The sequence below is a fragment of the Papilio machaon genome, chromosome 11 (genome assembly GCF_912999745.1).
Source record: "Papilio machaon chromosome 11, ilPapMach1.1, whole genome shotgun sequence".
NCBI classification, from domain to species: domain Eukaryota; kingdom Metazoa; phylum Arthropoda; class Insecta; order Lepidoptera; family Papilionidae; genus Papilio; species Papilio machaon.
The window spans coordinates 3,685,789-3,713,313 of record NC_059996.1 but is presented as its reverse complement, the minus strand read 5'-3'; the positions used below and the strand labels follow the sequence as shown (position 1 = coordinate 3,713,313).

Genomic DNA, 27,525 nt, shown 5'->3' with positions numbered 1-27,525 from the left:
CAATAAAATATTTCTGCATACTAAAATAATTTTGAAAATAATGTACGATGTAATGAAAATATTTAATACTTACTAATATACTTACAATAGACTTATTTGAACGAAAAAAATTTGCAATATAAATCCATAGATAATAAATGACATTGTCAGCGTGTAACATGTGTACTTTCTTATTTTCATTGAATTCGACCATACATCGTTTCATTAAAATTTAATAGCATTCGTTACCTTTTAAAGAAAACGTTGTAAAACTTCCGAATGCTTTTACAATAAAAATAAAAACATATTTATTTTTGCTTTTTACAAGCAAACGATCAAGATAGGACTACGGTCAGGACAAAACAACCTCATAATAATCTTCAGCGGAGTGTAGCTTATTCTATTGTGCTTTTTATATTCCAAGGTTCTAAGAAATATATATGAAGTCTTTTCTTAGCGGTATTAAGATGATTTGTAAAAGTATTTTTTTGTAAATAAGAATACGCCAAATGAATAAAAAAGTTGAATGAATATTTTTTTAATTCTTTCCGAATGTGGATTTTCATCAGAAAAAAATATGTTTTTAAATCAGATTCTAAGATTCTTAACTTTGAAACTAGCAGCGCTGATGTCATGAGTGTATTTTTTTTTATTTCACGATACTGTTCAAATCATTAAAAAAAATTAAATCAGGTAAATTGTTTGAACAAGTGTTTCAACAACCAAGCGCTCGATCTGACATTGTGTGTATTTTTATCTCCGAGTGAATTTTTAGTCTATTCTTGGAATATTTTCTATTTTTTCTTCGAGGTCTATTTAATTAGTTATAATGCCAGATCTATTACTAACTCTGTTTAAGGTTGAAAAGAGAATGTTATACGCATTTCACGTGTCTTTTTATAGAAAATGTTCAATTTTGAAGAAGGTTAAACAAAATAATACTAAATATAAAACGCATTTCATCACATTAAAGTGTTTAGATCTATCTATATGTGAGCTGTGTATTTAACAGAATTAAAAAAGTTATTTGGAAATAACTTTTCTGAAAATATCACGTATCATTGATACGGGGAATTCCCGTCCATTCGACCGGAAAATAGCCGACATAAAGGTCCGACATTCTGGACGACCGGAGGACGGAAGCGATAAAACATACGAGAGCCTGCGCTATGCCACCCTTTATGTCACCCTCTAGGTACTTTAACCTCGATCATATTTATAAATGAAACAGTATTTTAAAAGGAGACTTTTTCTTACGCTCCCTGTGATCTTACATGGTTTTCTCAATATTTTCAACTAGCTTTTACCCGCGACTTCGTCCGCGCGGAATAAAAAAAATGCACACAAGATAAAAAAGTTCCCATGTCCGTCTCCTAGTTCTAAGCTACCTCCCCATCAATTTTCAGCTAAATCAGTTCGACCGATCTTGAGTTATAAATAGTGTAACTAACACGGCTTTCTTTTATATAGATTACAAATTGACTCCGTCCGCGAGGATTTAAAAAAAATAACTTAATTAGTAGCCAATGTGTTCTTCCACACTATTCTCTACGTCTATCCCAAATTTCATCGAGTTCCGTTGTGTAGTTTTGGAGATACCTTCAAACAAACATCCATCCATCAATCCATCTATTTAAAAATTCGTATTTATGTTGATATGAATAATTTTTATTCTGATATTTAACACTTTTAAAAGGAAAACTCAGACGCATACATAAAGTGCATAACAAGATGGCGCTGGCGTCGCAAGCGACCGGTGTTACCAGCAATTAATCTCCATTTTCCGCACGCGGCAAATCGCGCCGCCATTACCAACTCTGTTTTATTTCATTAAATGGACCCGACGAATTAATGCGTTGAAACGTTTATAAAAAGCTGATAAATAATCGGGAAGTACCGGCATTGAAAGATTGTTCGCCTCTTTATGTCGGTTTTGATATTATCTCACTGTATTTATAGTCCAGTCATTTAAGCTTAAATTAGGTAAGAATCTCGGAATTCGAGATACCCAGCTGTAAGTCTGTAAATACTTGTATATTGACACCCTAAAAGTTGTCTCAAAACCTACATATGGTAGGGTGTAAGCAACCATTAAATTTCAAGGTCAAAGGTCACAAAAATCGGTTTTTCGCGCTTTTTTTGGAAATATCTCATTTCCTATGGGTTTTTTGCTATTTGTATGTCTTATCAATATTGTAGAATACAAAATTCTCTACAAATTTTGTTTAAGAATTTTTTTTATACGGTGAACCGTTTTCGAGATAGAGGGCGGAGAGCGCGCGGTCACAGCATCACTTCAGCCTCCGGTCGACAACGCGCCATATAGTTGATGAACTATCAATAAATCAATTATTATAAATATTTGTCAAATTAATTAATTACTGACAAATTTGGATGAACTAGGTGCAGCATTTGAGGAAGAAAATTGTTCGGCCCAGAAATTATTAGAGAGTGGAACTCAAACCTTATTGGCAGTCTATAATGCTCCGAAATCTGTGAAAAGTCTCGATCATCTTCGTTACATGCATTACGTCAAGTCTACAAAACTTAATAAACCTGTGCAGCTTTCAAATATTCCACCAACAAGTGCAGCTGCTCATCAACATTTCAACCGTGTATATTATCAAGTTCAAACTTGGTTAGGACATGATTTGGAACCCCAGGTATGGGGTTGGGCAATACGAAACGATTTTCTGGAGCCTATCATGACAATTTTACCAGCTGCTCCAGAACATTTGCTAAATAAAATTTTCTGCAACTGCAAGAGTGATTGTGGTTCGCAATGCGGATGCAGGAAAGCTTGTCTCAATGCTCTACCATATCAGAGCGACATATAATTCCTATATTTTTATTAACAATTCTGCAATTACATGGGCAGGTTATTGTTGTTAAATAAATTAATACTGAATAAAAAGTGGATAAGTTAGGAAAAAAATGATAAAGTAGAATATAATAGTTAATAAAAAATTGACAAATATTTATAATAATTGATTTATTGAGAGTTCATCAACTATATGGCGCGTTTTCGACCGGAGGCTGAAGTGATGCTGTGACCGCGCGCTCTCCGCCCTCTATCTCGAAAACGGTTCACCGTATAAAAAAATTTTCTAAACAAAATTTGTAGAGAATTTTGTATTCTACATTATTGAAAAGAAATACAAATAGCAAAAACTCATAGGAAATGAGATATTTCCAAAAAAAGCGCAAAAAGCCGATTTTTGTGACCTTTGACCTTGAAATTTAATGGTTGCTTACACCCTACCATATGTAGATTTTGAGACAACTTTTAGGGTGTCAATATACAAGTATTTACAGACTTACAGCTGGGTATCTCGAATTCCGAGGTGAACTTACTAAAATGACTGGACTATTAAGAAAAGAAAGAATTCTAGTAAACAACATCTTCGACTTTATTAAATAATCGATTGCTATTACGAGTACATGAAAAGATATTAATATAACTTGACTAATATTCAAAGTAAATTAAACTTGAAGTCGAATACCTTTAAACGTTTAAATGTAGTTCCGAGTATTAATATACTTTTTACGGTGAAACTATGAGCCGGGAAACTTAACCCGTATCAAAACTTGGTTTATTAAGTTAATAAAACGAGTATCGCTTTATTACAGGTGCGGACGTTGTTCGTGAGCGGCCTGCCCATGGACGCCAAGCCTCGGGAATTGTACTTACTATTCCGAGCATATGAGGTGAGATATTTATGTCATGTTTATAAAACTTAAAATGAACAAATCACAAGGTAAACTCAGTAAGATCTAATGAAAACTTTTTTACTACAGCTTTATTTAATTTTTTTGGTATGACAATATTGTTTATTTATTTTATTATGTATGAAATAGTCTCTCAATCAATATGACTTTATTAAAACCATGAAATATGGTTTTTATTTATTTTTATGAATATTTTATTGAATTGATCCTAATATGTAAAATATTAGGAGCTATTCTTAAAAATCATACCTAATCATGTTGTATACTAATATTATAAACCCTCGGTGATTTTTATATTTTGAATTTTTTTATATTATAAACTAACTTTAACCCCGATCTATCATTCATGTTGCACGAAAAAATCAAATATTCAAGAAAAATATGATAAAGCAACCGTATCGTTGGCGTCACGCGACTGGCGAGATAACGGATTGGATTACTGCGTTGTAAATATCAAATGTCATGCTCCGATATGTAATATTCGGATTGAATCGATTCTGTCTGACGATAAGGGGGATTACGTTCCTTGGCACGGTTGGCACCGAGCATTACGGGGGGCGAAGTTAAACGGGAGGTTGTTTTAGTATATCGCGTGTTTACGTTCGTTCGTGGCACGGGCTTGCACCATATAGAGGGTTGTATTTAACCTCGATTGCACCATGACGTGACGGTACTAACCAAAGGAAGCAATTTCATACCATTAAGTTTGCTTTTGTAATGGAAAATGTATACCAATCATAGCTCGTCATATGTAAATTATAAAACTTGTATGTACGTGCAGCATGAATCATGTTATATTGTTTTAAAAAAAAAAATTCAAACAAAAAAAAATATTTTTATTGTTGAATGAAAGCCTACCTTTGAAATTATAAATCTTACTTCTTGCTCATATTATAAATGCGAAAGTTTTCATAGATGGTTGGATGGATGTTTGTTTGAAGGTATCTCATAGTCTGGTATAACACATAGGATACTTATTACGTTTTTTTCTAATACCGCGCGGACGGAGTCGCGAGCGGCAGTTAGTGATTTTATAAAGTTAAGGTTATTTACTTTATATTTTAAACTTAACCAAATTATTTTTAACAGGGCTACGAGGGATCGCTTCTAAAGGTCACCAGTAAGAACGGAAAAACAGCTTCGGTAAGTATCAATATGAAGCAAAATTACAAATATGCAAATTTTGATTATTCATAAAAAAAACATTTTTATCAAATTGTATCAATGAAATAAAATCTATCTCAATAAATCATTTTTGAGACCACACGCTGTAGTATATCTACATAAACTTGCAGTTCGTCCGCTCGCCATACTGCACGTCTATTTAATCCGGTGTCGGTTTTATTCCGTGTTTGAAGAGCACGCGTGCAAATGAATTGCAAGCGAGTTTGCGGAATATGGGTAGTTAAGTTGGCTCATTCAATGTACAGTCACCGCAGTTCGCGGTGTACGATATAGAGAAAAATTTACTTACACCTCGCAAGTAAGTTAAACTGCGCCCCTTTATGCGAATAAACAATTTGGGTGCTATTGATATTTTGATCAAAATAATATTTTTATAACTAGTACAAATGTACAATTTGTATAACAAATTTTATATAGTGTAAAAAAACTTTTGATACAACATTTACAGACCTTTAACATTTCAAGGCGTATAAGACATTCTAACGATTTTCTCTTTTAAGATGGAATAATGCGAACGATGCGACGGTGACTGTACCTGCGAAATATGGGTAGTTGAGTTGGCTCATTCAATGTACCGCACGAGCTGTATTAACGAACTACACTCGACTGAGAGAACTTTTGACGAGCTTATCCGTTCCATTTTTCTGTTTCTAAATCCTATCAAGTAGAATGAGATCTGAATTCTCATTCATTTGATTTTTTTTCTGAATAATTGAAATGCTAATTGGATCTTTTTGAAGTAATTGGCTTCTTGCTAAAATGTATCTTTTAATATAAATAATAATTAAATTTTCATTACTTTCAATATGAAAACATTATTTAACAATCGATAGTAAATTTTAAAACATATTGGATGTTTTAGTACGGACGGTTTTAGTACAATTTTCATAATATATTTTTGTTAAGAAGTTAACAACTGCACGATATTTAGTTTAGTTATTGTCTTGTCATACTGTGTCTTGTGTACTGAATTTTACACTATTTACAGCCGGTGGGTTTCGTCACGTTCCACACCAGAGCGGGCGCCGAGGCCGCTAAGCAAGACCTTCAGGTTGGTACACATCACAGATTAATATCTTCATAAATACACATATTACAAACAAATCATGATTCTAACTAGTAACAAAAATTATTAATCACAACGTTTCAAGTAACAATTTTATCAAAATAATATACATTGAAATGTTAAAATTGCTATTACAAAGAAATGAATTGTAAAATTCCAATTCAACATAATAGAGTGTTAGGTTATGGAATTTTCAGTAGGTATTTTACGTGTGCGTTCACAAGTCTCAGTAAAAACGCCCAGACTGAATGTGATATTTATTTATGTGTACTTTTTATGTTATATAGTATATACCAACTTATTTAACAGTAATAAATATTGATTGGAGTTGAATTTAATAATATTTTTTCTACAAAATGGAATAATTATTTAATTTTTATAATCTTTTCTAATATCTACAGCTATTTATGCAGTTATCAATATTTAAAAAATACTAAAACATCAAAGATGTTTAATATTTAAGTGCGCTTAGAACAATTTAACATAACTTTTTTCTTGCTCTCGTACGGAGAAAGAACTTTGCTATTTGTAAATAATAAAAGGAGTATAAAGCACGGTGTTACTAAACCTCTTCTCATCACATGCCTCAACACAGCTAAGCAGCACAATAGTTAATATTCTCATAGTAGACTTGAAATAACATTTCCTAAGTCGAGTAACCGCATCGTAAGTTATGCTAAAACCATGCACATACTGAGCGGTCGACGCCGAGCTCGGGCTGCGAGCGGCTCCCACGCAGCCGGAAGACAGTTAGACGGTGTAAATATGCAACTGCATGTCACTGTTTGACAGGTTTGAAGCCTCACCCAGAGCACTGTGTTCCGTCACATTAGCAGGCGCGGGCGCGACTTACTTTTAATTCATACAATAAAATTATTTAAATCTATATCTTACTACGAACCGTTTCGTAGTATATGGAGAAATAGCATCTAACAAGCGTACAGACAATACCCGGAGAGTCGTAACACGCATCTGTGGTGAATATCGCCGCGCGGCGACTGACCGTTCCATCGTCATTATATCGGAGCGCCGCGCCGCTGCGGCTGTTCACAGCAGGGCGTCCGGTTCGACCCAGACATGCCGCAAACGATTCGGCTGGAGTTCGCTAAAAGCAACACGAAGGTCAGCAAGCCGAAGCCGGCAGTTGCCACAGCCGCGCCGGCCGCACACCCCGCATTGATGCACCCTCTCACCGGACGTAAGTACCCACACTCCCACAGCCACGGCCCACGGTCACAATCCCACACACGCACAACCGCCCGCCTTCGCTCGACTACCCGCACGGTGATACAATCACTTCCAGTTGCCTCGATCTCCTCTGCAAACCAACACAAACTTAATAATATCGTTAAGGTTAACGTTAACGCTTAACGTTATATTTAAACTGGAATCGTTTTGATTGTACAGTCGTGTTCTTACGTGGTGTTCCACTTTAAAAGTGACAATAGTTTGGACGTTTGGCACACCATGAAACGAAAAAAGTTGTTAGATGTTTAACAATAGTGTATTTACTTTTATATTTTCAAAGTATCGACTGCAAACTAATTGTTTTTTGTATGAAAGTATGTTGTTTAAATTCGATTCGAGCAGCAAAGCATGTTCTGTAACTGGAATACCGTGAACGAAGACGACTGTACAAACATGATTTTACGTCAATAATTATACAATGCATTGTAAATTAATGATCTGTTATAATTATTGTTAATGTGCGTTAGTCGAGTGAAAGCACGACTTTGGGCCAGTACATGTTATCGCTTACACGACCACGCAAGCCTAGCTCCGTGAAGCTAAAACCTAAAGTGTACATCTCGGGTTCTACTACTTTATTCTTTATTATCAATCAATGTTTTAATGCTAATTGTTCACATTGCAATAACATAAACTGAACTGTCTTACCGAAATTAATTTTGCTTACGTAAAAACACGTTTTGAAGATAATGTAAATATTGCTTATATATGTATGATATTTAATTAACTGAAAGTTAAAAACATCTTTCTACCCGTTTCAATGTAATATATACATGAAATGTTACATATAAATCTTTGAAAAAAAAACATTTTTTTTCATCTTATTTATTTACGTATAATATTTTTAAATATTTTATTTCTTTCATTATATTAGCTACGTATTTAAAAAATAACATCTACCGAGTATTTTTATAAGTTTATTTGTAAGGTCTTATTGATAGATATTTATACAACTTATATGTTAAATGTTTAACTTTAGTTCAATCTGTTTTGTTATTGTTTACGGAGTATGAATGTTGAGTTGTGGTTGGTGGGTGTAGACCTAGCGAGCCCATTCTTCCCGGGCGGCGGCGAGCTGTGGCACCACCCGCTGGCGTATGGCGGCGAACTGCCGGCGCTGTCGCACGGCCTCGTGCACCCCGCCATCCACCCGCAGATGGCACCAGTGCGCTCCTACCTCTGACTAGCTGCCGCCGATAGGCCACACCACGTGAGTATACCATACTTACATATTTCTGTGATCGAAATGTTAGAAGATATATTTGACCTTAGCTTGAAGGATTATTCAAGAAACTAGTTTACTGCTTCGACAATGTCTAGAACGCGGTCACATCGCGGTGAATGAAAATACATAATAATGTATTGTTTATAGACCCCATTGACGCTGGGCGCGTGCGTATTGCCGGCACCGGCGCTGGGCTCGCCGGGCGCCGCGGTGCCCGCTCCCCCCGCGCATCCTGGCCACCCTGGCCACCCCGGCCACCCGGGCCACCCTGGCCATCCCGGCCTCCCCGGTCACCCGGGCCATCACGGCCACCCAGGGCACCACGGCCACCCGGCGCATCCTGCTCCCCCCTGCTCCACGCTCTTTGTCGCGAACCTTGGACAATTCGTCTCCGAACATGAGCTGAAGGAAATATTCAGCAGGTATGTATTTAACATAAAACCCTTACAAAGTCCTTATTTTTGGAGAAACTGGTGCATCTTAAAATTGCAACTACGAGTATGTTCGTCCATCTTACGTATTGATTAGAAACTAATCATGATGGATGGCCGTTAACAATTAGACTTTAAAAATAATAAAGATTTGATGACATGTTGAGAAAATAGGATAGCAAATAGAAAAACTACATTTATTCAAATGTGTCATATTTCAATTGTATTTTAATTTATATGAATCGGTTTTTTGTTTCGATTTTTACTGTCCTTCATTCTTCACTTGAAAATATTTTATTTAAATTTCAATTTATGAATATGTACTATTTACAATATAAAGTATACAACGTGCTCTAATATGCATGGTAACAAATTATATTAAATTGATACGAAAGGTTGTAGTTTATTTTCTTTTAATATTTTAGTTGTCAATTGTTTAATACTCAAAGAGTAAATCAATTCGTGATCGAATTTAAACAAAAATAAACTTACACCTTATGTATCGATCGATATTTGATCAATATTAATTTTAAATGTGACTATATTTTCCACAGTGCATGTCGCACCGAATATCATAATTTCGGCTATTGTTAAGTATTAATATGTCAGTATGCTGTCTCATACAAACTTATCATGATATTGATAGCAGTTTGTATGAGATATGGCCTGCACCCGTACCACTATTTAGCATGGCAATACTCACACACACATTATTACGTATAGCACAAACGCCAACATCATTCATTGCACTTACACTTAAGTAATAATTGATTTCTTGTCAATCGTCATATGACTTGGAGAGAAAATATGTCTATATAGCTGATTATATAAGGAAATTTGATTACTACATATTATTTTTCTTTACTTATTCACTTGCAACAAATTAATCGAATGGGATTAAAAACCATTTTACTTAATTTTACAATTAACAAATAAAATTTTCAGCGAAAAGGAATTTTCAGGCAAAAATGCTTTTATAAAAAAATTCCGTATAAACACAATCCAAATTATAATTGACGCTTGACAACACAACAAAAACCAATATATTGAGGGCCTTTTTCCTGTCATGTGTGATTCCGAGGTTTACTGTAACCACCTGTCACCGCCACCGTCCCGTCACCTTGTTATTAGAAATCTACGTAATTTATTTAGGAATGGTCCAAGGGTTGACGATACACGGTAAATGATTAAGCGAGTAAAAACGACGCTCACGTATCCGTGCCTACGCGTTGATGGCCAAACGCCATGTTCCTTAAGTGACAGCTTGTTTACTTTAGTGACCGTTCGCACGATACGTTGCGACGAAGGGATAACTTCGCATGTTGCTAAGGCTAATCCGCGATGACGTTTCCTCCGCACCTGGGCTAAAACACGCATGATAGGAAAAAGGCCCTGAGAGGTACGAGTGCGGGCAACACTGAGTGTGGTGGTGACAGCTGCCCGGGCTTCGCGCGCCTGCGGTTGGTTGGGGGCGGCGCCGGAGGCGGCGGGGCCTGCGGGCCCGGCGGCGCCGGGGCGGGGCCCGTGGGCTTCGTGGAGTTCGGTAGCGCGGGCGACGCGGCCGCCGCCATGGCGCGCCTGCAGGGGGCGCTGCTCCTCAGCTCGGAGGGCGCCATCCACCTCGAATTCGCGAGGCATAAGTTGGCACACAACGGCTGGATTCTCGCACACGAAGTATGCACGAGCACATTCAATAGCGTTGCTGGCGAGCTGATTCTTCTTGATTTCTTATCACAATCAACCTCTATATCTTTAGGACTGCGACTACGAGCCTTTAATGTTATTTGCCATTTGATACAACCGGAATCCGCTCGTCATCAACTTAAATGAAGCTTTGGATGCCATAAAACAATTACATTCATATTGACAGTTACGTGTCGTCTATCCCTCGTTCTATATGGTTTCCAAAGTGGAACATAACCGAGAGATGCAACTGACGTTGTCACACTGCACCGTGCACTTTAGTTAACGACACTTGCCTGCTTCAAAAATATACAAATAGAATAACAATAAAAATACATTTGTCGTTTCCGTGTATCTAATGTTTCAATTCTCAACCGACAGGGAGCCAAAGGCGGAGAAGAGGGCGAACAACATTAATTCGTTCGTGGCTCTCGGCACTTGACAACCAGCTAACTGAGGGACGCGCTATCTTGATCCTCTGAGTGGCATCGGAGCCGTCGCCGGAGATGGGGCTTGCTGCTGCTACGAGCGCCCTCTCTACGGTTGATCAGGATCAAGAACATTGTATCGGCGCAGCGACTGCACGAGCGGTAGCCAAGCCTCTCATCTCCTTCTACTTTCGTTTACAAATACAACCGCGTCCGGGGTGTATGTATGTGTGTGTGTGTGGTGTATTTTGTTGATACCAAATTTAGAATAAATTTTATTGTATTATCATTAACATTCCAGTTGAATTGTTTACCGTTCACGATTATATTATTTGAAATTATTTAATCCCTTAGATGTAAAGTGTTTTCGCAAAACAAATAATAGTTATTCATTTTATGTAATATAAGATTTATTTACAACTAACTTATTTTGTGGGAAATTTTTGTATATTAGTTTATACGAGGCCGATGTTTACAACTGAGAGGATTTGTTATGAATATAGCGTATTACCAGAAATTAAAATAAAAACATTTTAGGATATATCACATTCGAGTAAGCTAAAAACCAAAGGTGCCCTTCATAGTAAAATTACGTTTTGTTATATAATATTTCAAGTTGAATGATTTTTAATAAAGTTTGTATGTAATAATTACGATACATTTGTTTTTAGTCGCGATAATGTTAGCATATTTAAATAAATTTCTCATGACTATTTCAAATTATATTTATCTAAATGCTTTTCTTAGTCATTTTTATAATGTTCGATCACTCGTTAATCGCGCTGGCACTCTAGTGTTGGTCTCGCGTTTCCTTTCTATCGATTATATTGAATTATTGCAATATTTGTAACTGTAGAGTAACTTCTATGCGCCCCTCGGAGTCGCTCTGTGAAGTGCAATGCGTGGCGACGTCAGTGACGTCATGTACGTCGTCACGTATCGTTGCGAGAATTTAGCCTTGGCCTTATGAGAGTTAAATAACTAAATGTAATCTCTATATTAATTAATAGTGAATAATATTTGTACGGCGAGCCGCGCGCCACGCTCTATAGTGAAAACGGTTATTCTATTCGCATGCTTGGACGAGCTTTTTGGTAATAATCTAATTTAAATATTTAGTAGTTACTTTTATTATGTAATCATTAGATGAATATTATAACTAGATAAGGGTATTTATTGTAGACGATGAGCAAAGTTACATTACTTTATAACGAAATCTATTCGTACATAATAATGAAATGTATTGACCTTAGATTTACCCAAATGTTAGTATTTAATGAAATGGAAGATTAATATATTTTTTATTTTTAACTAGTTGACTATATATATGGAGATCTGTTCAGTTAGTGAGTTACCTTCAGTGTCACGAGGACGGGGAGGTGACGAAAAGTACACGAGACGCGAGACGGCAGCAAACCAAAAATGAAAACCTCGATGTTTGTATTATAGATTTAGTGACGTATTCTGCTGATGTAAACATGTAAAAAAATTATATTGAAAAAAAAACGTAAAAAAAAATCCCTGCTTAGTCTGTAATTATAAGGTTTCGGATATTCGGATTAAAATCTTGACTCGATGGAAATCAATGAGTTATTCACAAAGTAGATATTGTCAAAAAGACCAGTGTGTAATCCGCATGTGAATTCTTATGAAAAGTTTCTTAGGCAATATTTAATAAAAATGTCGTCAATTTTTTGACTTAGCAAAATTTTATACATCGTTTATAGTGATGTGACTTTCACATTATACCGAGCGTCGTTGAGTATAGACCAAAGATAAACGATATACATAATTTTATTACTAACCTCAGACCGTACCAAACACGTATTATAAGATGCATCTACTATCGTAACGATTTTCCAGAATATTCTCCGCTATCTTCTGGTCCGTACCAGTTCCAAATGTTGTGTGAGCCTACACAGGTCGCATGTACGCAAGACATCTGGTCTCAGATCATCGTTACCTAACAGCTGTGAACTATGTGCAATTTTTATCTATTTCAGAACGGAAAACCACAATTTACACTATCAGAATGTCGGTTCCCTTCGTGAAAACCCTTGTCGATTTTAGTAATTAAGCTAAGTCAATGTTTACTTATTTAATTCGATGTAACGCTAATTCGTGTGTAAGTAATTGTGTAATAGTGAAGTAGTGATCTCCCAACTTACGGCGAGCGGCGTCCATTTCGAAAATACAACGAAACATTTAAAACAACATAAACATACTGAACTATTTGTATTTCAAAATTTTTACTTAAAATCCATTTTTCGAGCGATACTTTTTTAAAAACAATGTTATCCGTGAGTTTTGATTTAGGTGGAAAACGTTTTATCGGACGCCGCCGCCGCCATGATTCCGTCCAACGACCGTAGATAGCGCGTAAGAGACGTCCAGTGGCTGCGGACACGGCTACGTCACCTATTGCGGGACTACTCGATACATATCATCGTAATATTAATATGTAATTAGAAGTAAAGAGCGGTTTCATAGAGACGTTTATTCTGTATCCTCGTCTTGTACTTGTAATACAATCGGCTGCATGTCACGCTATCGTCGCTCTTTCAATTTCTACAAACGTTCTTCGCTTGGAAGCCGCACATTCTCCTTTCATACTGACCTTCGCTTGAACTCTGTCTATGGATTCGTTTGCGATGTTATTATCGAGTTTTAGATGAGATATTGTTCGCGTCTCGGAAGTATGTATACGTTGTGCGTATTTTGTTAAAGTTAACTGACTGGCATCGAGTAGATTGTGGTGGGAGCGTGGTCGGTGTGTCAGAGTGAAGTCGGACGCGTGACATGGCCCGCGTGCGCTGTGCGACGTACGAGAGGCCAGTGCAGGGGTGTAACATCGCCTTGCAAGTTAGGTTAAGTGAAGCGGTATAACACAAACACCGTGTATCGGAAACATATCAATTCTGTGCCCCTTAATAAATCTAGTTAAATTCTAATTTAGGAGATACATATGGATAGAATAATGAAATAATCTTTCGGAGTATAAAATACCGGCTAAGTGTTGTTTACGTAGACGGAGGAGGTAGTGTGTACTGTGTGGTGCGCGTGGTGCGCGTGGTGCGCGTGGTGCGCGTGGTGCGCGTGGTGCGCGTGGTCCGCGTGGTGGGCGTCTTGTGCGTCAGACGCGGCCGAACCTCGCGCGCTTTCTGTTCACTTATCGCAATAACATTATTCAAACGTTATTTTTATTGTTAATTCTTAGACTAATTATTAATATGGCTTAATTACCAAAATAATTTTTAGCTGTTCGCTTCGGATTCAGTATTAATGTTCTTGTTTTAAAGGTATTTTCTCGGTGAGGAGACCGTGTGTCGCCGGTGATCTGTTTGTATATCGAGCAAAGTAAATCATACAAAATATATATTATAGTTAGTAATTAATTGTTAGATTTGTGTGACTTGGATTATTTAATGCTTTTAGAGCAATGGTAAAGTGTTATTGTGGTTTAAGAAAAAAAACATAATGACATTGTAAAAATAGTGATAAATTTAGCTTAATTATAATTATTACAACTTTTATAGATGTTCATTAATTTTTCATTTCTTACTTCATGGAGTTTTGTGTCATTGGGAGACGTCATTGTTAATTCAAATAAATCTGAGCTCATCCTCATTCGATTTTTATTCAATTACAACCCTAAGTACGAAATCCGAGCCGTAGTGCTACGTACGTGCTACGTACGAGCTACGTGCTACGAGCAATCTGGTGCGCCGTTATCTCGAGGTGGCTAGCACACGTGTACAGGGAAGACTTGTGGTGAGCTTAACACTGTACTGAAGTGAGTTGATAGGCGATTTAATATAATATTGTTACAAACCTAGTCTCCAAACACCATCGCCATGCAATGTGCAACACAAAACTTACCTCGATTCTTAAATCTATCCCCGAAGCCTTTAGCCTTGTTATAACCAAATTATATCTGCAAAAAATGACATGTTTAATGTATTGTCAATATTCTTGTAATATTAAATATTAGAAGTAAATTAATGATAGATATCTAGTTTAGATCATCATTTAGATTTAATGATTGAGAGTTGAGCTTGACTTTTGCTTTGTAGAGATTGCTTCTACACGTCCTGTGTTGAGAGGCTGCCGCCGTGGTGAGATTGTTTTTGTTTATATCGTACAGCAACCAATGTTTCAATGTTTTCCGGAGTTGTCGCCGACAAAATCTCTGTTTCAATTATAGAATTAATTTATTGCAGTGTTGTATTTATGTTATTATTAGTTTTAAAGCATTATAGGGTCCAAAGATTGGGAATAAATTTATGTGACAAATTTATATTGTTTCTTTCTTTTTAAATTCCATTAGCTTATTAAATATAAAATAAAAATACATTAACTATAGAAATAAATTAAATAAATACACATAATGTTCATGTTACCAAGTGATGATCCATTTTCGTTTTGAGCAATCATACACACCTTTCTCGCTTCTTCGAATGAAGCCTAAATATACTACTGAAGGAATCTTGACAGCATTGCTGTGATTATTACCAAGATATTGGACAGGAATAGACAGGTTAAAACACATCATGTGTTAACTAAAAAAATCCTGCATCTTAGTTTTGTGTACAAACAAAGATGAGATAAATAAAAAAGGAAACGAGAAAGCTACAAGTTGTTCAATTGTTTAAGAGATTTGTGACAAATATATACAGGAGAATTATATAAAAAAGTTTTAATATACAAAACGTATGAATATATCAAATACGGATAGGAATTTTTTTAATCTCGTAATATATAAAATATTATCGCGCAAATGAGAGGAGACCTCACCAAATGTTGCAGTCTTCGTGCTGTCTCGACAATGCAACGTAATTAAATAGGTAAGTGTAATAAAAATTTATTCTTCTTCTTAATTATAATTCATACCTAACAGATGATGCTTCACTAGATCGATGAAGATACATTGCAATGCGCGCTTTATTCTAGCCTTAAATGCAAAATACAAATGTTAATTTTAACCCTATTTCAATGTAAAAGAGTCGATTACTGAATGAACCTTCCAAGTGTGATCTATAGACAGGCTACGCTATTGCATCGTTGCCTACGTAATATCGTAGTGGTATAGTACTTAAAATAATCATAATAAATTGCTTCTTAAACAGAAATAAACACAGAAGTATCAAAGATTGCTACAAAAATTGGCTGATCAGAACGAAAATTACAAAAAACTGAAACTTGAGGTCGGAGTTGGAGTTTCCTATTCTAGCGACCTAAAGTTTAGCTTAAAAATAATTATAATATTATTTACACCGAAATAAAACTGATTAATGTTTCCAATCCACAATTGAATGACGCATTCGTTCCATACTAATGTAATTAGCACCTAAATGTGCTGAAAGGATTCTTAGTAACTATGCAAACGCCACAAGGGAACTTGGAATTATTTAGACAGTTGGAACTGAGTGTGACCCCGTTCTGCCCCGGGCTAATTACTGCGAATAACATTAATACCGCATTAGCCCCCAACCTACGTAGTTTCGGGTTAATGTGATATTACACTGACAGCAAAGGCGAGGCGGTGTTGTCGGGGAATGGGGAGGGGAATGGTATATTTATATTGGTTCGCGTTTGCAGTTTAATTTGCTAAATGGACGAGGTGCACGATCGATACGTAAGGAGGACGTGCCGACCGGTTTCCTACTGTTGAATTCATTTATGAACTAAAATATTAAATGAATCAATTTATGAAGAGAATTTTCATTTTATTTTATAGCAGAGCATCTCGATCGCATCAGAGCATCGGTGGCTCAAGGGTTAAGCACTTGACTTGTAATCTGCTGGTCCTAGGTTCGATTCCCGCCATGTACTAATGTGTTTTTCGATTTTTGATTTACATATGTACATCTATCCGACGTTATTACGATGAAGGAAAACATCGTGATTTAACCAGCACATATGTAAGAAGAAATTCAAAGATATGTGTGAAGTCAACCAACCCGCACTGGGCCAGCGTGGTTGACTATGGCCTTAACTTAGGGTAGGCTCCGAGCCTCTTAGTGGAGTCGTACAGTGGGCTGATGATAAATGACCATCACAATATCTAATATTTGCTTGTGTGTGAATGTGGAAAAAGCGGTAGTACTACACATACATTTTAAAGATTATAATAATAACATTATTTCAACATGAACTACATAAATAATCAATCAGTGTTTACTTATTTCCATTAGGCGTGGTCCAGACAGACATCTCCCGCCTTTTCCACATTAATATATCTACCCATACATATCATCGGTTCCGGGTTCCGTTAATACCGCCCTTTTTGAATATCTCCAATCTGGTGGACATAAGACCGTCTAGACTCTAGTACGACCGTGATTTACGAAGCCTCAAAATTAATAATTTCATTTCATTTAAGTCAGACTTTAGTACGATCTGAATCGGAAACGTATATAATAAATATTGGATATCTATAACCGCAAAACTGAATATACTGGCTGTGGTTGCGTTAACATCCGTGTAGTTTCAGTCAACCGTACTGTAAATTCAGTAATTTTCAGCAATTAAAACTTGTGAGGCTATTATTAAACGATCTTCATGCATACTACTTATATATAGCTCTAAAAGCAATTCGAATAAACTTCTATCACAGATTATATTCATTTTATGGATTTTTCTATATTGTAAAGTGACAAATGAGCAAGCAGCCACCAATTGCGAAGCGACTGCTGCCCATAGTTACCACAATTGCAGATGCGTTGCTTATCTTTAATCGATGGAGGAGAAGACGCACAGAAAATGAATATTTTCCCTTACTATGCGTCCCCTCCTCCATCAAATACACTTCACTTTAATGGGAAAGGAAGGAGAACTAAATTTAGGCCTCCGGAACGCACACTCATCACACGAAACGAGGAAATTACTTCCACTTCACGCATGTCTTCTATGTGGTGGTATTGCACCAGAGGAGCCTCCCCATTCGTATCTTTTTATATATTATATATATGGGATATTTTATTGATAATAATAATAATATATGACGATCACTACAGAATGTTTAATGGAATTTAATGAAATTTACAAATTATGATCTCATAACATAGATGAGATCATAATTTGTAAATAAAAAAACGCCACAACCCAAAATAAACTTGTAGTTCACTTTTCAAAATATGACTCAAGAAATGAGAGTCGGAGAGAAAATAAATATAATCGCATTTAATACAATTTTTCTTTAAACATACTTTACGGTACTTATAAAGTTTGAAATGAAAATACTTTTAAAAACTTACAGCCTTTTTATGTTTTCTCCGGAATTTTATGATTGCTTTGAGATTTCTGCATTTTATTTAAGAGGAATTATAATCTTTAAATAAAAATTTACATTTATTTTATACCGATCGTAGAAAGTAATTATTAGCAAAGATATAGTCACAGAAATTCAATTAAACGTTAGGTATAGTTAGCGCCGAAATAGTAAGGTAAGTAAAGTTTAAGTATTTTTTTTAAAATCAAATATACATTTAAATTAAGTTCATTTTCTCTTTATTAAAACTGTAACAACATTTTCTAAGACAACGTGTTAGAAACCTCAGTTATGTGCCCCTTAAGAGCAAACTTTGCACAACTTTATCTAGTTTGCAAATTGCTTAGTTTCAGTCCTCTTAGTGCAACAGAATACATTACTTACTGGAAAATTTATGTTTTAGATATAAAATTAAACCAGACATTTCTCTATTTTGACAGCAATATTAATATTATATATGTATCTCTTATGTATTCCAGTAATAGTAATAATAAAATTGTAAAGTAATATATGTCCTTAACTCAGTTGGACAGGAATTCTCAAATATAAATAATACATAATTACTATGGCTTCTTTTTCCGTACAAATAGGAGTTTACCGTTGGGCTGATCGCCCACCGATCGTTCCCCAATGATCCCGAATGATGGGAAAAAATTCCATTGGGCCGATTTCGGAAACACATTATTAACAAAATTATATAATTACTAGCTGTCGACCGTGGCTTCTTTCGCTTTAAATAAAAACTTAGTAAGTAGCCTAAGTGTTCTGAAAGACTATGTTCTACATTTGTGTCAAATGTTATCAAGATCCATTCATCTGTTCCGGAAATACCTTCAAACAAACATCCATCTAAAGATTCGCTTTTATAATATTAGTAAGATAGCTGTAATTATCAAATCGAATCGATCACATCTATTCAAACATACATTTTGTTTATCAAACTGTGTAATAACTGATCATTTACCAATAGTGAACACTTCTCGTTTAATTTCAGTCTCATCGCTTTTGGTAGATATGTACCAGGCAACATCAAAGGGAGCCTTAACTCTCTCATCTATATTATTGGGAACTTGATTGGTAAGTCCCGGACATGTCGGTATATCTAATGTACTATGTTGTTAACGTGTAATATATAAGCTTAAATTTATAATGATACGTTTTCAGAATATCTTCTAAATCGAATTACTGAAAAGACCAATCGCTAATTAGAGGTGCTTTTATCATTAATAAGTAGATTGGCAAAAGGACCAAGTAATACTGTAACAATAATGTAACTGCTGCAAAACTTAACCTAGTGTTAGCCTAATGTTTGAAATTCGATCATAATTTATAGTCATTTTTTTCGCAATTTCCTTCAAATCATGTACAAAGTTTTTACTTTACGTATTAATATAATGATAATGAAACAAAGTATACAAAGGCGGTGTTCATTGTCACCGACAGAGTGAAAGGGTTTCAGACTAATTAATTACTTGCACACATTTCAAGTTCGGTGTCGCGGCATCACAAAGGAACCGCCCTAATTAACCCAAGTAAAAACGAATTGCAGGCGGTTAGCCGCCGAGCACAATTTACGTTCTCTTTATTGCAACTCCTTTAATTATGATAATGGATTTAATCAAAACGAAATCTAAAATAGTAATATAATTTCATATTTTGAAATACAATTATCAATACCTTAATATGAATAAATTATAGATATGGTTATCCATTTTAAAGCTTAACAGTTTATTTTAACGTAATAATGTACTGCTACTATTTGTATTTAACAATAAGGCATTAAGATAATTCCATTCGCAAGGAATAATTCACGATTAACAACTGCATTATTAGTACAACTATTGTTCAGAAAAATAAAACAAGGGACCTATCACGAAAATTTGCGAAAAATTATTAGCAACATCTTCGATAGAATGTCAAAATTTTTATGAGGTTTGTTATTGTACTTTACGCCCGATAGGGGGCACTGTACGAATCTTATATAATTTTTTTCGATTACGCTACGAACACTTTTACGAATATAGAAATGTAATTACGTTACAAAATGTTCAGAAACATACGAAATATATTGTGTAAATCTTAACAAGCTGGCAAATAAAGCTTAGATTGTCTGACTTTAAGTTAACCGGTAAGTTAGCAAACATTTCGTGCCGGTATGAACTAACTTATATTATGAAGAGGAAAGATTTGTCACTTTGCAATCGGTAACTTTGCTACTTACATATTTCTAACAGGCATATGTTAAAAAGAACAGTACATAGCAGTATCAATAGTTAGATTCATTTTTATTTAGTTCTATATTTAAATTACAATTCATGGCAATTAAGTATTAAATTCTGTGAAGAATAAACAATTTTACAAAAATTGTGTAAACAAAACAACAAAATTACTCCGAGGAACGGCTTGTGGCACCGTTCTTTGTAAATGAAATTAAATTCGAGGGACAAATGAAACAAATCCCAGTGGTTTCCTTTTAAGGTTGGAAATTATGAAGGTATTCTATTTGGTGCTTAAATATTTAAACAAAATAAATTGAGCAACCAATTATTTTTTTAAAGAAATAATCGTTGATGTCTAAATAAAATTCATTTCATCAAAATTGTAAATATGCATTGTAAACCTTAAAGTATATCGAAACCTGATTACTGGAAAACTTAAACGATGTTTAAAAACTGCGTAATATACGATTTTCACTAATATATAATTTTTTTATATTAAAAGGTGGCAAACGAACCACGGCCACCTAATCGCCGAAATAGCGAGGCGACCATTGCAAATGCAGATGCGTTGCCTACCTTTAATCATCGGAGAGGGGGACGCATAGAAAAAGGATATTTCTCCTTCCTATGCGTCAGTAACTCAATAAGAAATAGGTTTTTAAACTAAATTAAATTATACCTAATTTATCAAATCTACACTAATTATAAATAAAGTGGTAAATTAATACAACGTTTAATGTAATCTTCTTCTTAAAATATCAAATTTCACTTTACAAATAAAATCTGGAAAAAAACTTGAACACAACAGCTGGTCAAATGATTGTTTTATAAATTACCAAACAATTTTCCAAACAAAGGATTCCCGGAGGTAGATTCCCTTTGTGGAAATATATTTTTTTAATCGAATTCCGATGAAAAGATTATTTCAATTTATAAATTCTATGCATTTTTTCTACTCCAAATGATCAAAAGGTTATTGAAAAAAGAATTAAGTTTTTCAAATAAAATTATGATAATTGCATTGACAATTCGTTCGTTTTAATATGAATTTATATTAAAATTTTGAATACCTTCACAAGATCTATAAAATATGTAAATACATAATTATAATTTTTAATAAATAATTACAAAACTTGTCTACGATTATGATATTACTAGCTTTCATCCGCAACTCCGTGTTCGCGGAATTAAAAAAAAGTATCAGTCTATGTGTTCTTCCAGACTATTCTACATCTATGCCAAAATTACAGCGAGATTCAATTGTTCTGGAGATAAAATAAAATAAAAAAATAAAAATAAAATAGCCTTTATTGCTTTACAGTTTGTTTACAGTTAATATTAAATGCCTATTTACTAAAAACTAAATTGATTAACTTATTTCTAACTTGTATTTGAAATGTTATAATTATCGGCAACTGGTAGTTTGTTTTGTAAAGCTTGTCTGTCGACAAAGGCCTCCTCTAAAGATTTCCAGGTATTCCTGTCTCTTGCTAGGCGGATCCATAACGGTCCAGCTATTTTCTTAAAGTCATCTTCCCATCTTTTGGTTTGCCTACCTCTATTTCTTTTTCTATCTCTTGGATACCATTCCGTCACTAACTTGGTCCATTTCTCTTTGTTTTCTCTTAGCATATGTCCCGTCCAACGCCATTTAAGCTGTCTGTAGATCGTGTGTGCATTTTTAAATTTAGTTTTTTCTTTAATTTCTTGTAATTTCACCCTATCTCTTCTTTTTATACCTAAGATACTCCTTTCTATTGCATTTTGACATACTTTTAATTTACTTTCTTGTAGTTCTGTTAATGCCCATGTCTGACACGCATATAGTAAGCATGGCATAATGCATACTTCGTATACTTTCTTTTTTCCTTTCATTGGCATATCTCCATTCTTCATTATTTCCCTAAGGGACCAAAACCGTTTCCATGTATTAGTTATTCTTCGCTCTATTTCTTTATTCATACAATCATTTGTAGATATAAGTTGGCCCAAATATATATATTCATTTACGTATTCTATTTGTTCGTTATTTACTATTATTTGTCTGCCGGTTGTTGGTTGTCGGGAGTTCGTCATAATTTTAGTTTTAGTTAGGTTCATTGTCAGGCCGGCCTTAACACTTTCATCAGATAGTTGCTGCAACATTATTTCTAGAGTTCCAGCATCTTCTGCAAACAGAGTCAAATCATCCGCGAAGCGTAGATGGTTAAGATATTCGCCATTTATATTGAGGCCAATTTTGGTCCATCTTAGGTTCCTGAAGATCATCTCCAGCACTGCTGAAAATAGTTTAGGTGATATAGGATCTCCTTGGCGTACGCCTCTTTTAATAGGAAATTCGTTACCCGTATCTTCGAGTTTGACTCGTGCTGTGCTCGCTGTGTATACGTTTTTAATTATTCGTATATATTTTTCTTGCACCCCTTGTGTTTTAAGAGCATCCCATATATACTCATGTTCCAATGTATCAAACGCTTTGTTAAAGTCAACAAACCCTATGTAATACGTTTTATTATATTCGCTATATTTCTGTAGAATTTGTCTTAGAGTATGTATGTGATCTATAGTTGAAAATTTGCTCCGGAAACCTGCTTGTTCCTTAGGTTGGTTTTCATCCAGTGTATTGGTAATTCTGTTTAGTATAATTTTTGAAAATATTTTATAAATATTGGACATTAAACTGATTGGTCTATAGTTTCCTATATCGCTTTTGTCTCCCTTCTTATGTATCAGTGTGATTGTCGATTTAGTCCAGTCTTCCGGGATAGTTTCCGTTTCGAGGATTTCATTGAACAAATCTGTAAGTCGTTGTGCTATCACAGGTAACGTTGTTTTTAGTAGTTCGTTTGTTATTAAATCTGATCCTGGTGCCTTATTTAGTTTTTGCGTTTCGATAGATTTTATTGTTTCTTCCTTTAGAATTGGTTTAATCTCCTCCTTATTTACTGAATGATATTCCTTTATTACTTGTTCATCTTTACGACTTTGTTTAATTTCCAGTATTTCTAGTCTTTTGCTGGTTTTTACACAATCTTTATTTTTCATATTTGGAATCCAGTCCTTTTTGTAATTCATTTCCTTAAGCGCCTTCTTAATTCCTCCTGTTTTTTCTATGTGTTTTCTAAATGTTGCTAACCTTTTTGTTTTTCTTTCTTTTCTAAGTTGTTCGCTAATCTTTTTGCTTATTTCTGCTATCTTTTTGTTATTGTTGATATTATTATTACTTTTTCCTTGTTTTATAAGTTCTTTTCGTTCTTGCAATAGTTGCTTACTCTTAAATGATGTCGTTGGCTTACTAGTCATGTTTACTTTTTTAGTTTCTGTTTTTAATTGTTTGATCAATCTGTTGTATTTTTCCTGAGTCGATATTCCTTCCATTTTCTCATCTTGCAAAGATATTTCGAGGTTGTTCAGAAGTAGATCGCTGCTACCGGTACATTCGATAGCTTTCATATTATTTTGGAATTGTCGTGCTCTTTTAATATATGTCTCTGATAGTTTTGCTCTAACCATTCTATGATCTGAATTAAAATTAATATTGCATAAAACCGACAAATCTTTAAAAACTTTTCTTTTGTTAGACATTATGAAGTCGATCTCGTTTTTATATCTTCCACTAGGAGAGATCCATGTCCATTTGTTCTTTGGTTTCTTTTTGAAAAAACTGTTTAGGATACTTAATTTATTTTCGTTAGCAAAAGATACTAGTCGTGAGCCGTTTTTACTTCTTTTGCCAAATCCATGACTTCCTATGATATCTTCTTCTCCACTTCTTTGTTTTCCAATTTGTCCATTGAAGTCGCCCATAATTATCATGTTTTTTGATGCATTTGCAGTAGTGGATTGTAGGTCTTCGTAGAATTTTTCGATTTTTGTTATGTCTTCTTTTCTATTTGATTCGGTGGGCGAATAAGCTTGGATTATAGACCATACTTGTTCTACCTCTCCATCTACAGGTAATTTAATGTTGAGTTGTTCTGGAGATACCTTCTAACAAACATCCATTCATACATCCGAATATTCACATCTATATATTATATAAAAGAAAGTCGTGTTAGGTTCACTATTTATAACTCAAGAACGGCTGAATCGATTTGACTGAAAATTGGTCGAGGTAGCTTAGAACCAGGAAACGGACATAGGATTATTTTTACCCCGTTTTCTATTTTTTATTCCGTGCAGACGGGGTCGCGGGCAAAAGCTAGTTTAAAATATTATTAAGTTTTGTTCATTAATTATTATCACAGTTATCCAATACCGTAGCACTCGACGTAGAACTTCGTAGTATGTCTACGACGTGTTATTTGTTGATCTAATTTTGTTAAATATTCTACTATATGTTATATTTATCTAAATATATATAATTTTACATTTTATTTGACAACGATCACGAGCATTTATTCATTCTACAACATTTTCTGAACTTAATTTAAAAGCATGTAAATAGAATAGTAAAAAATAGAACACATCAATGTTAACGAGCTCTTAACTTGTCGTAATCGAAGGTTAACTGTCTTTGTAAGCGTAGAGTTTATTTGATAAACGACGATCGAAGTTAGCTAACATACGATTGCTCACTAATATATTTAATTTAATTTATTTAAACAGTTTCATTTTACGAGGCGATAACGTTGAGAGGAATTTACTAACGTATAGTCAAATTCTATGGAAGTAGGAAATTATATTTCCACGTTTCATTGCCTGACACTGTCACTTATTGTGTATTGATTTATTTTTAGCATTTAAATTGACGATGTTCATGTCTTTTCTGTGATAACAGCTCTATAAATGTGATTTTTTATTGTGTGTTATTAAGTTATTATAAGTTATATACACATATTATATCGTAGCATAATATTCGCATATTTATCTCTGTAGGATGTATTACATTAGGTGTGAGATACTTCTAGGGCAGAGTAGGTACAAAAGTAAACTCGGGAAACTTTTAATGATGGGCCATTGCTGACAGCGACGCAACGCGTGGAACGTTGGAAAAATATAAAGCGCCGCGCCGTGTGCCGTAAAGTATTGCTCAACTTTACAACACTAACTAGATAAATTAAGATATTTTTGCAATCATAAAATATAATATTACATATATAATCATATAATAATAAAATATTTAAATTTAAAAGTAAAAAAAATCTTTTCAAGTCTAAGAAGCTGATTCTTCATAAATTTCATTAGTAACTTATAAATGACAGTTTGATAGATTACTTATTTCTAAAAAATTAAGTTGAAATTTGATTTTACATCATTGTCACATTATCCAATGTGATCGTAAAAAAATATTATTTTCATTTTTCGACGAAAGTTAGCGTAAGAATGCTAGTTTTCACGTACACAGATCCTTATCGTTGGAGCCTTTTTCTAGACAGACGACATTAATTTATTTTTGGGAATTATTAGTAACTTTTGAACATTTAAATTGGTATGAAAGGATTGAAAAGTGATTTATGTATTTTTCTTAATAATTCCACGAATTTAATAGAAAGCATTGAAAACATGACATCGAAATAATTTTGAGAGACGGTTCGAGAAATTGCTATTTGTAAATTGTATTAAACTTGAGAGACAAGTGAATAAATGCTTGGAATTATGAAAGTAATCACTTTAAAGCCTAAATATTTAATCACGAAATGTTTGTGACACAAATTAATAACTAAAAATACTTTCGCATTAAGATTATTAAATTTAAGTTAAACATAAATACAAAAACATAATGTCAACCCTTCAATTCTGTTTGACAAAATAAAAAACGTGTCTCTGTATAGTGGAAACTTACAGTAAGAAGTAGAAAAATATGTAAAAAACGTCTTTTAATAGTGAGAAATTTAAGTAACGCTTTAAAATCGTAATTGATTCTTGACAAATGCCACATATTAATGTGATTTCGCTCTCATTTGGTAACTGATTACGATACATATAATGGCTGTAATCTTGATATGTTAAAACCATGTGTCACTGTAAACTTATACTCTAATATTGTTTAGCTTTGTTTAGTTTAAGCTAGCAATATTCCGATTCCCCTTTTATATGTTGCGAAAAAATACAAATATTTGGTAATTTTAATTTTTTCTTCTTCCATTTTCTCTACGACAATTGGATCGTGACACACAAAAAATCATTTTAATTAATATATCATAACAGCGTATATTTTGATGAAACGCGTGAATAATTCGTAATAACTTCAGTACAAACATAAAAAATAGCGGCTAAACGTGTTGAGCATAACTGCGTAACAGCTGCTGAATTTCATGAACAAATATTGTGCGAACGTGTCCCCCGCTACAGAGCCTCCGTTACCTACATATATATACAGAGACTTCGAGCGATATACTCCATGAAGTCTAAGCCACGCTCAGCTTTGGATGCATGGTAAATAGCTATACTGTAAACAATGCTGATGATAAATGAACAAGCATTATTAATATAAAAGAACATAATTGGATGTGTTCTGTTTATAAATGACACAAATATGATATCCGACAAGGATTGTTAACTTTTGTTTTTTCACTTTCGCAAAGTTATCATAGAATTTATTACAAACTAGCTTTTACCCGCGACTCCGTCCTCGCGGAATAAAAAAAATGCACACAAGATAAAAAAGTTCCTATGTCTGTCTCCTAGTTCTAAGCTACCTCCCCATCAATTTTCAGCTAAATCAGTTCGACCGATCTTGAGTTATAAATAGTGTAACTAACACGACTTTCTTTTATATATTACAAATAGAATAGAAAATAAACAAATAGAATTTTATTACACAAAATATGATAGCCGGAACTTGTGACATTAAATAATTCATTGTGTTTTTTTATAAAATTTCACATGCTTAATTATTTTTATGTAATTCAAATTTTAATGCTATTACCTGTAACTTTACAGTTTTACATTACTAGTTAACTACTAAAATTATATGAATAATATTTCTCCATAATGAGTTGTCGGCAAGTCAAAGCTTTGTTCTTTGCTACGAATAAAAATGATTATCTGTCACGCTGTTGTGAAGCAAACGTGATTGCGTGATACAGAGGAAGGCACAAGCTTACATGGGAAATGAAA

The 27,525-nt window shown here is 34.3% G+C and overlaps 1 protein-coding gene across 1 annotated transcript in view; it reads left to right on the top strand.

The window, feature by feature from the left end:
• LOC106714108 (protein couch potato) overlaps window positions 1-11,343 on the top strand; it is a 146,388-nt gene extending 135,045 nt beyond the window's left edge. Inside the window, 9 exon segments of the mRNA XM_045680058.1 lie at window positions 3,610-3,687; window positions 4,798-4,851; window positions 5,882-5,944; window positions 7,013-7,157; window positions 8,248-8,433; window positions 8,605-8,671; window positions 8,765-8,854; window positions 10,300-10,537; window positions 10,928-11,343. Of these exon segments, the coding sequence (XP_045536014.1) occupies window positions 3,610-3,687; window positions 4,798-4,851; window positions 5,882-5,944; window positions 7,013-7,157; window positions 8,248-8,433; window positions 8,605-8,671; window positions 8,765-8,854; window positions 10,300-10,537; window positions 10,928-10,963 (957 nt within the window). The 3' untranslated portion in view covers window positions 10,964-11,343.
• Window positions 11,344-27,525: the final 16,182 nt, after the last annotated feature.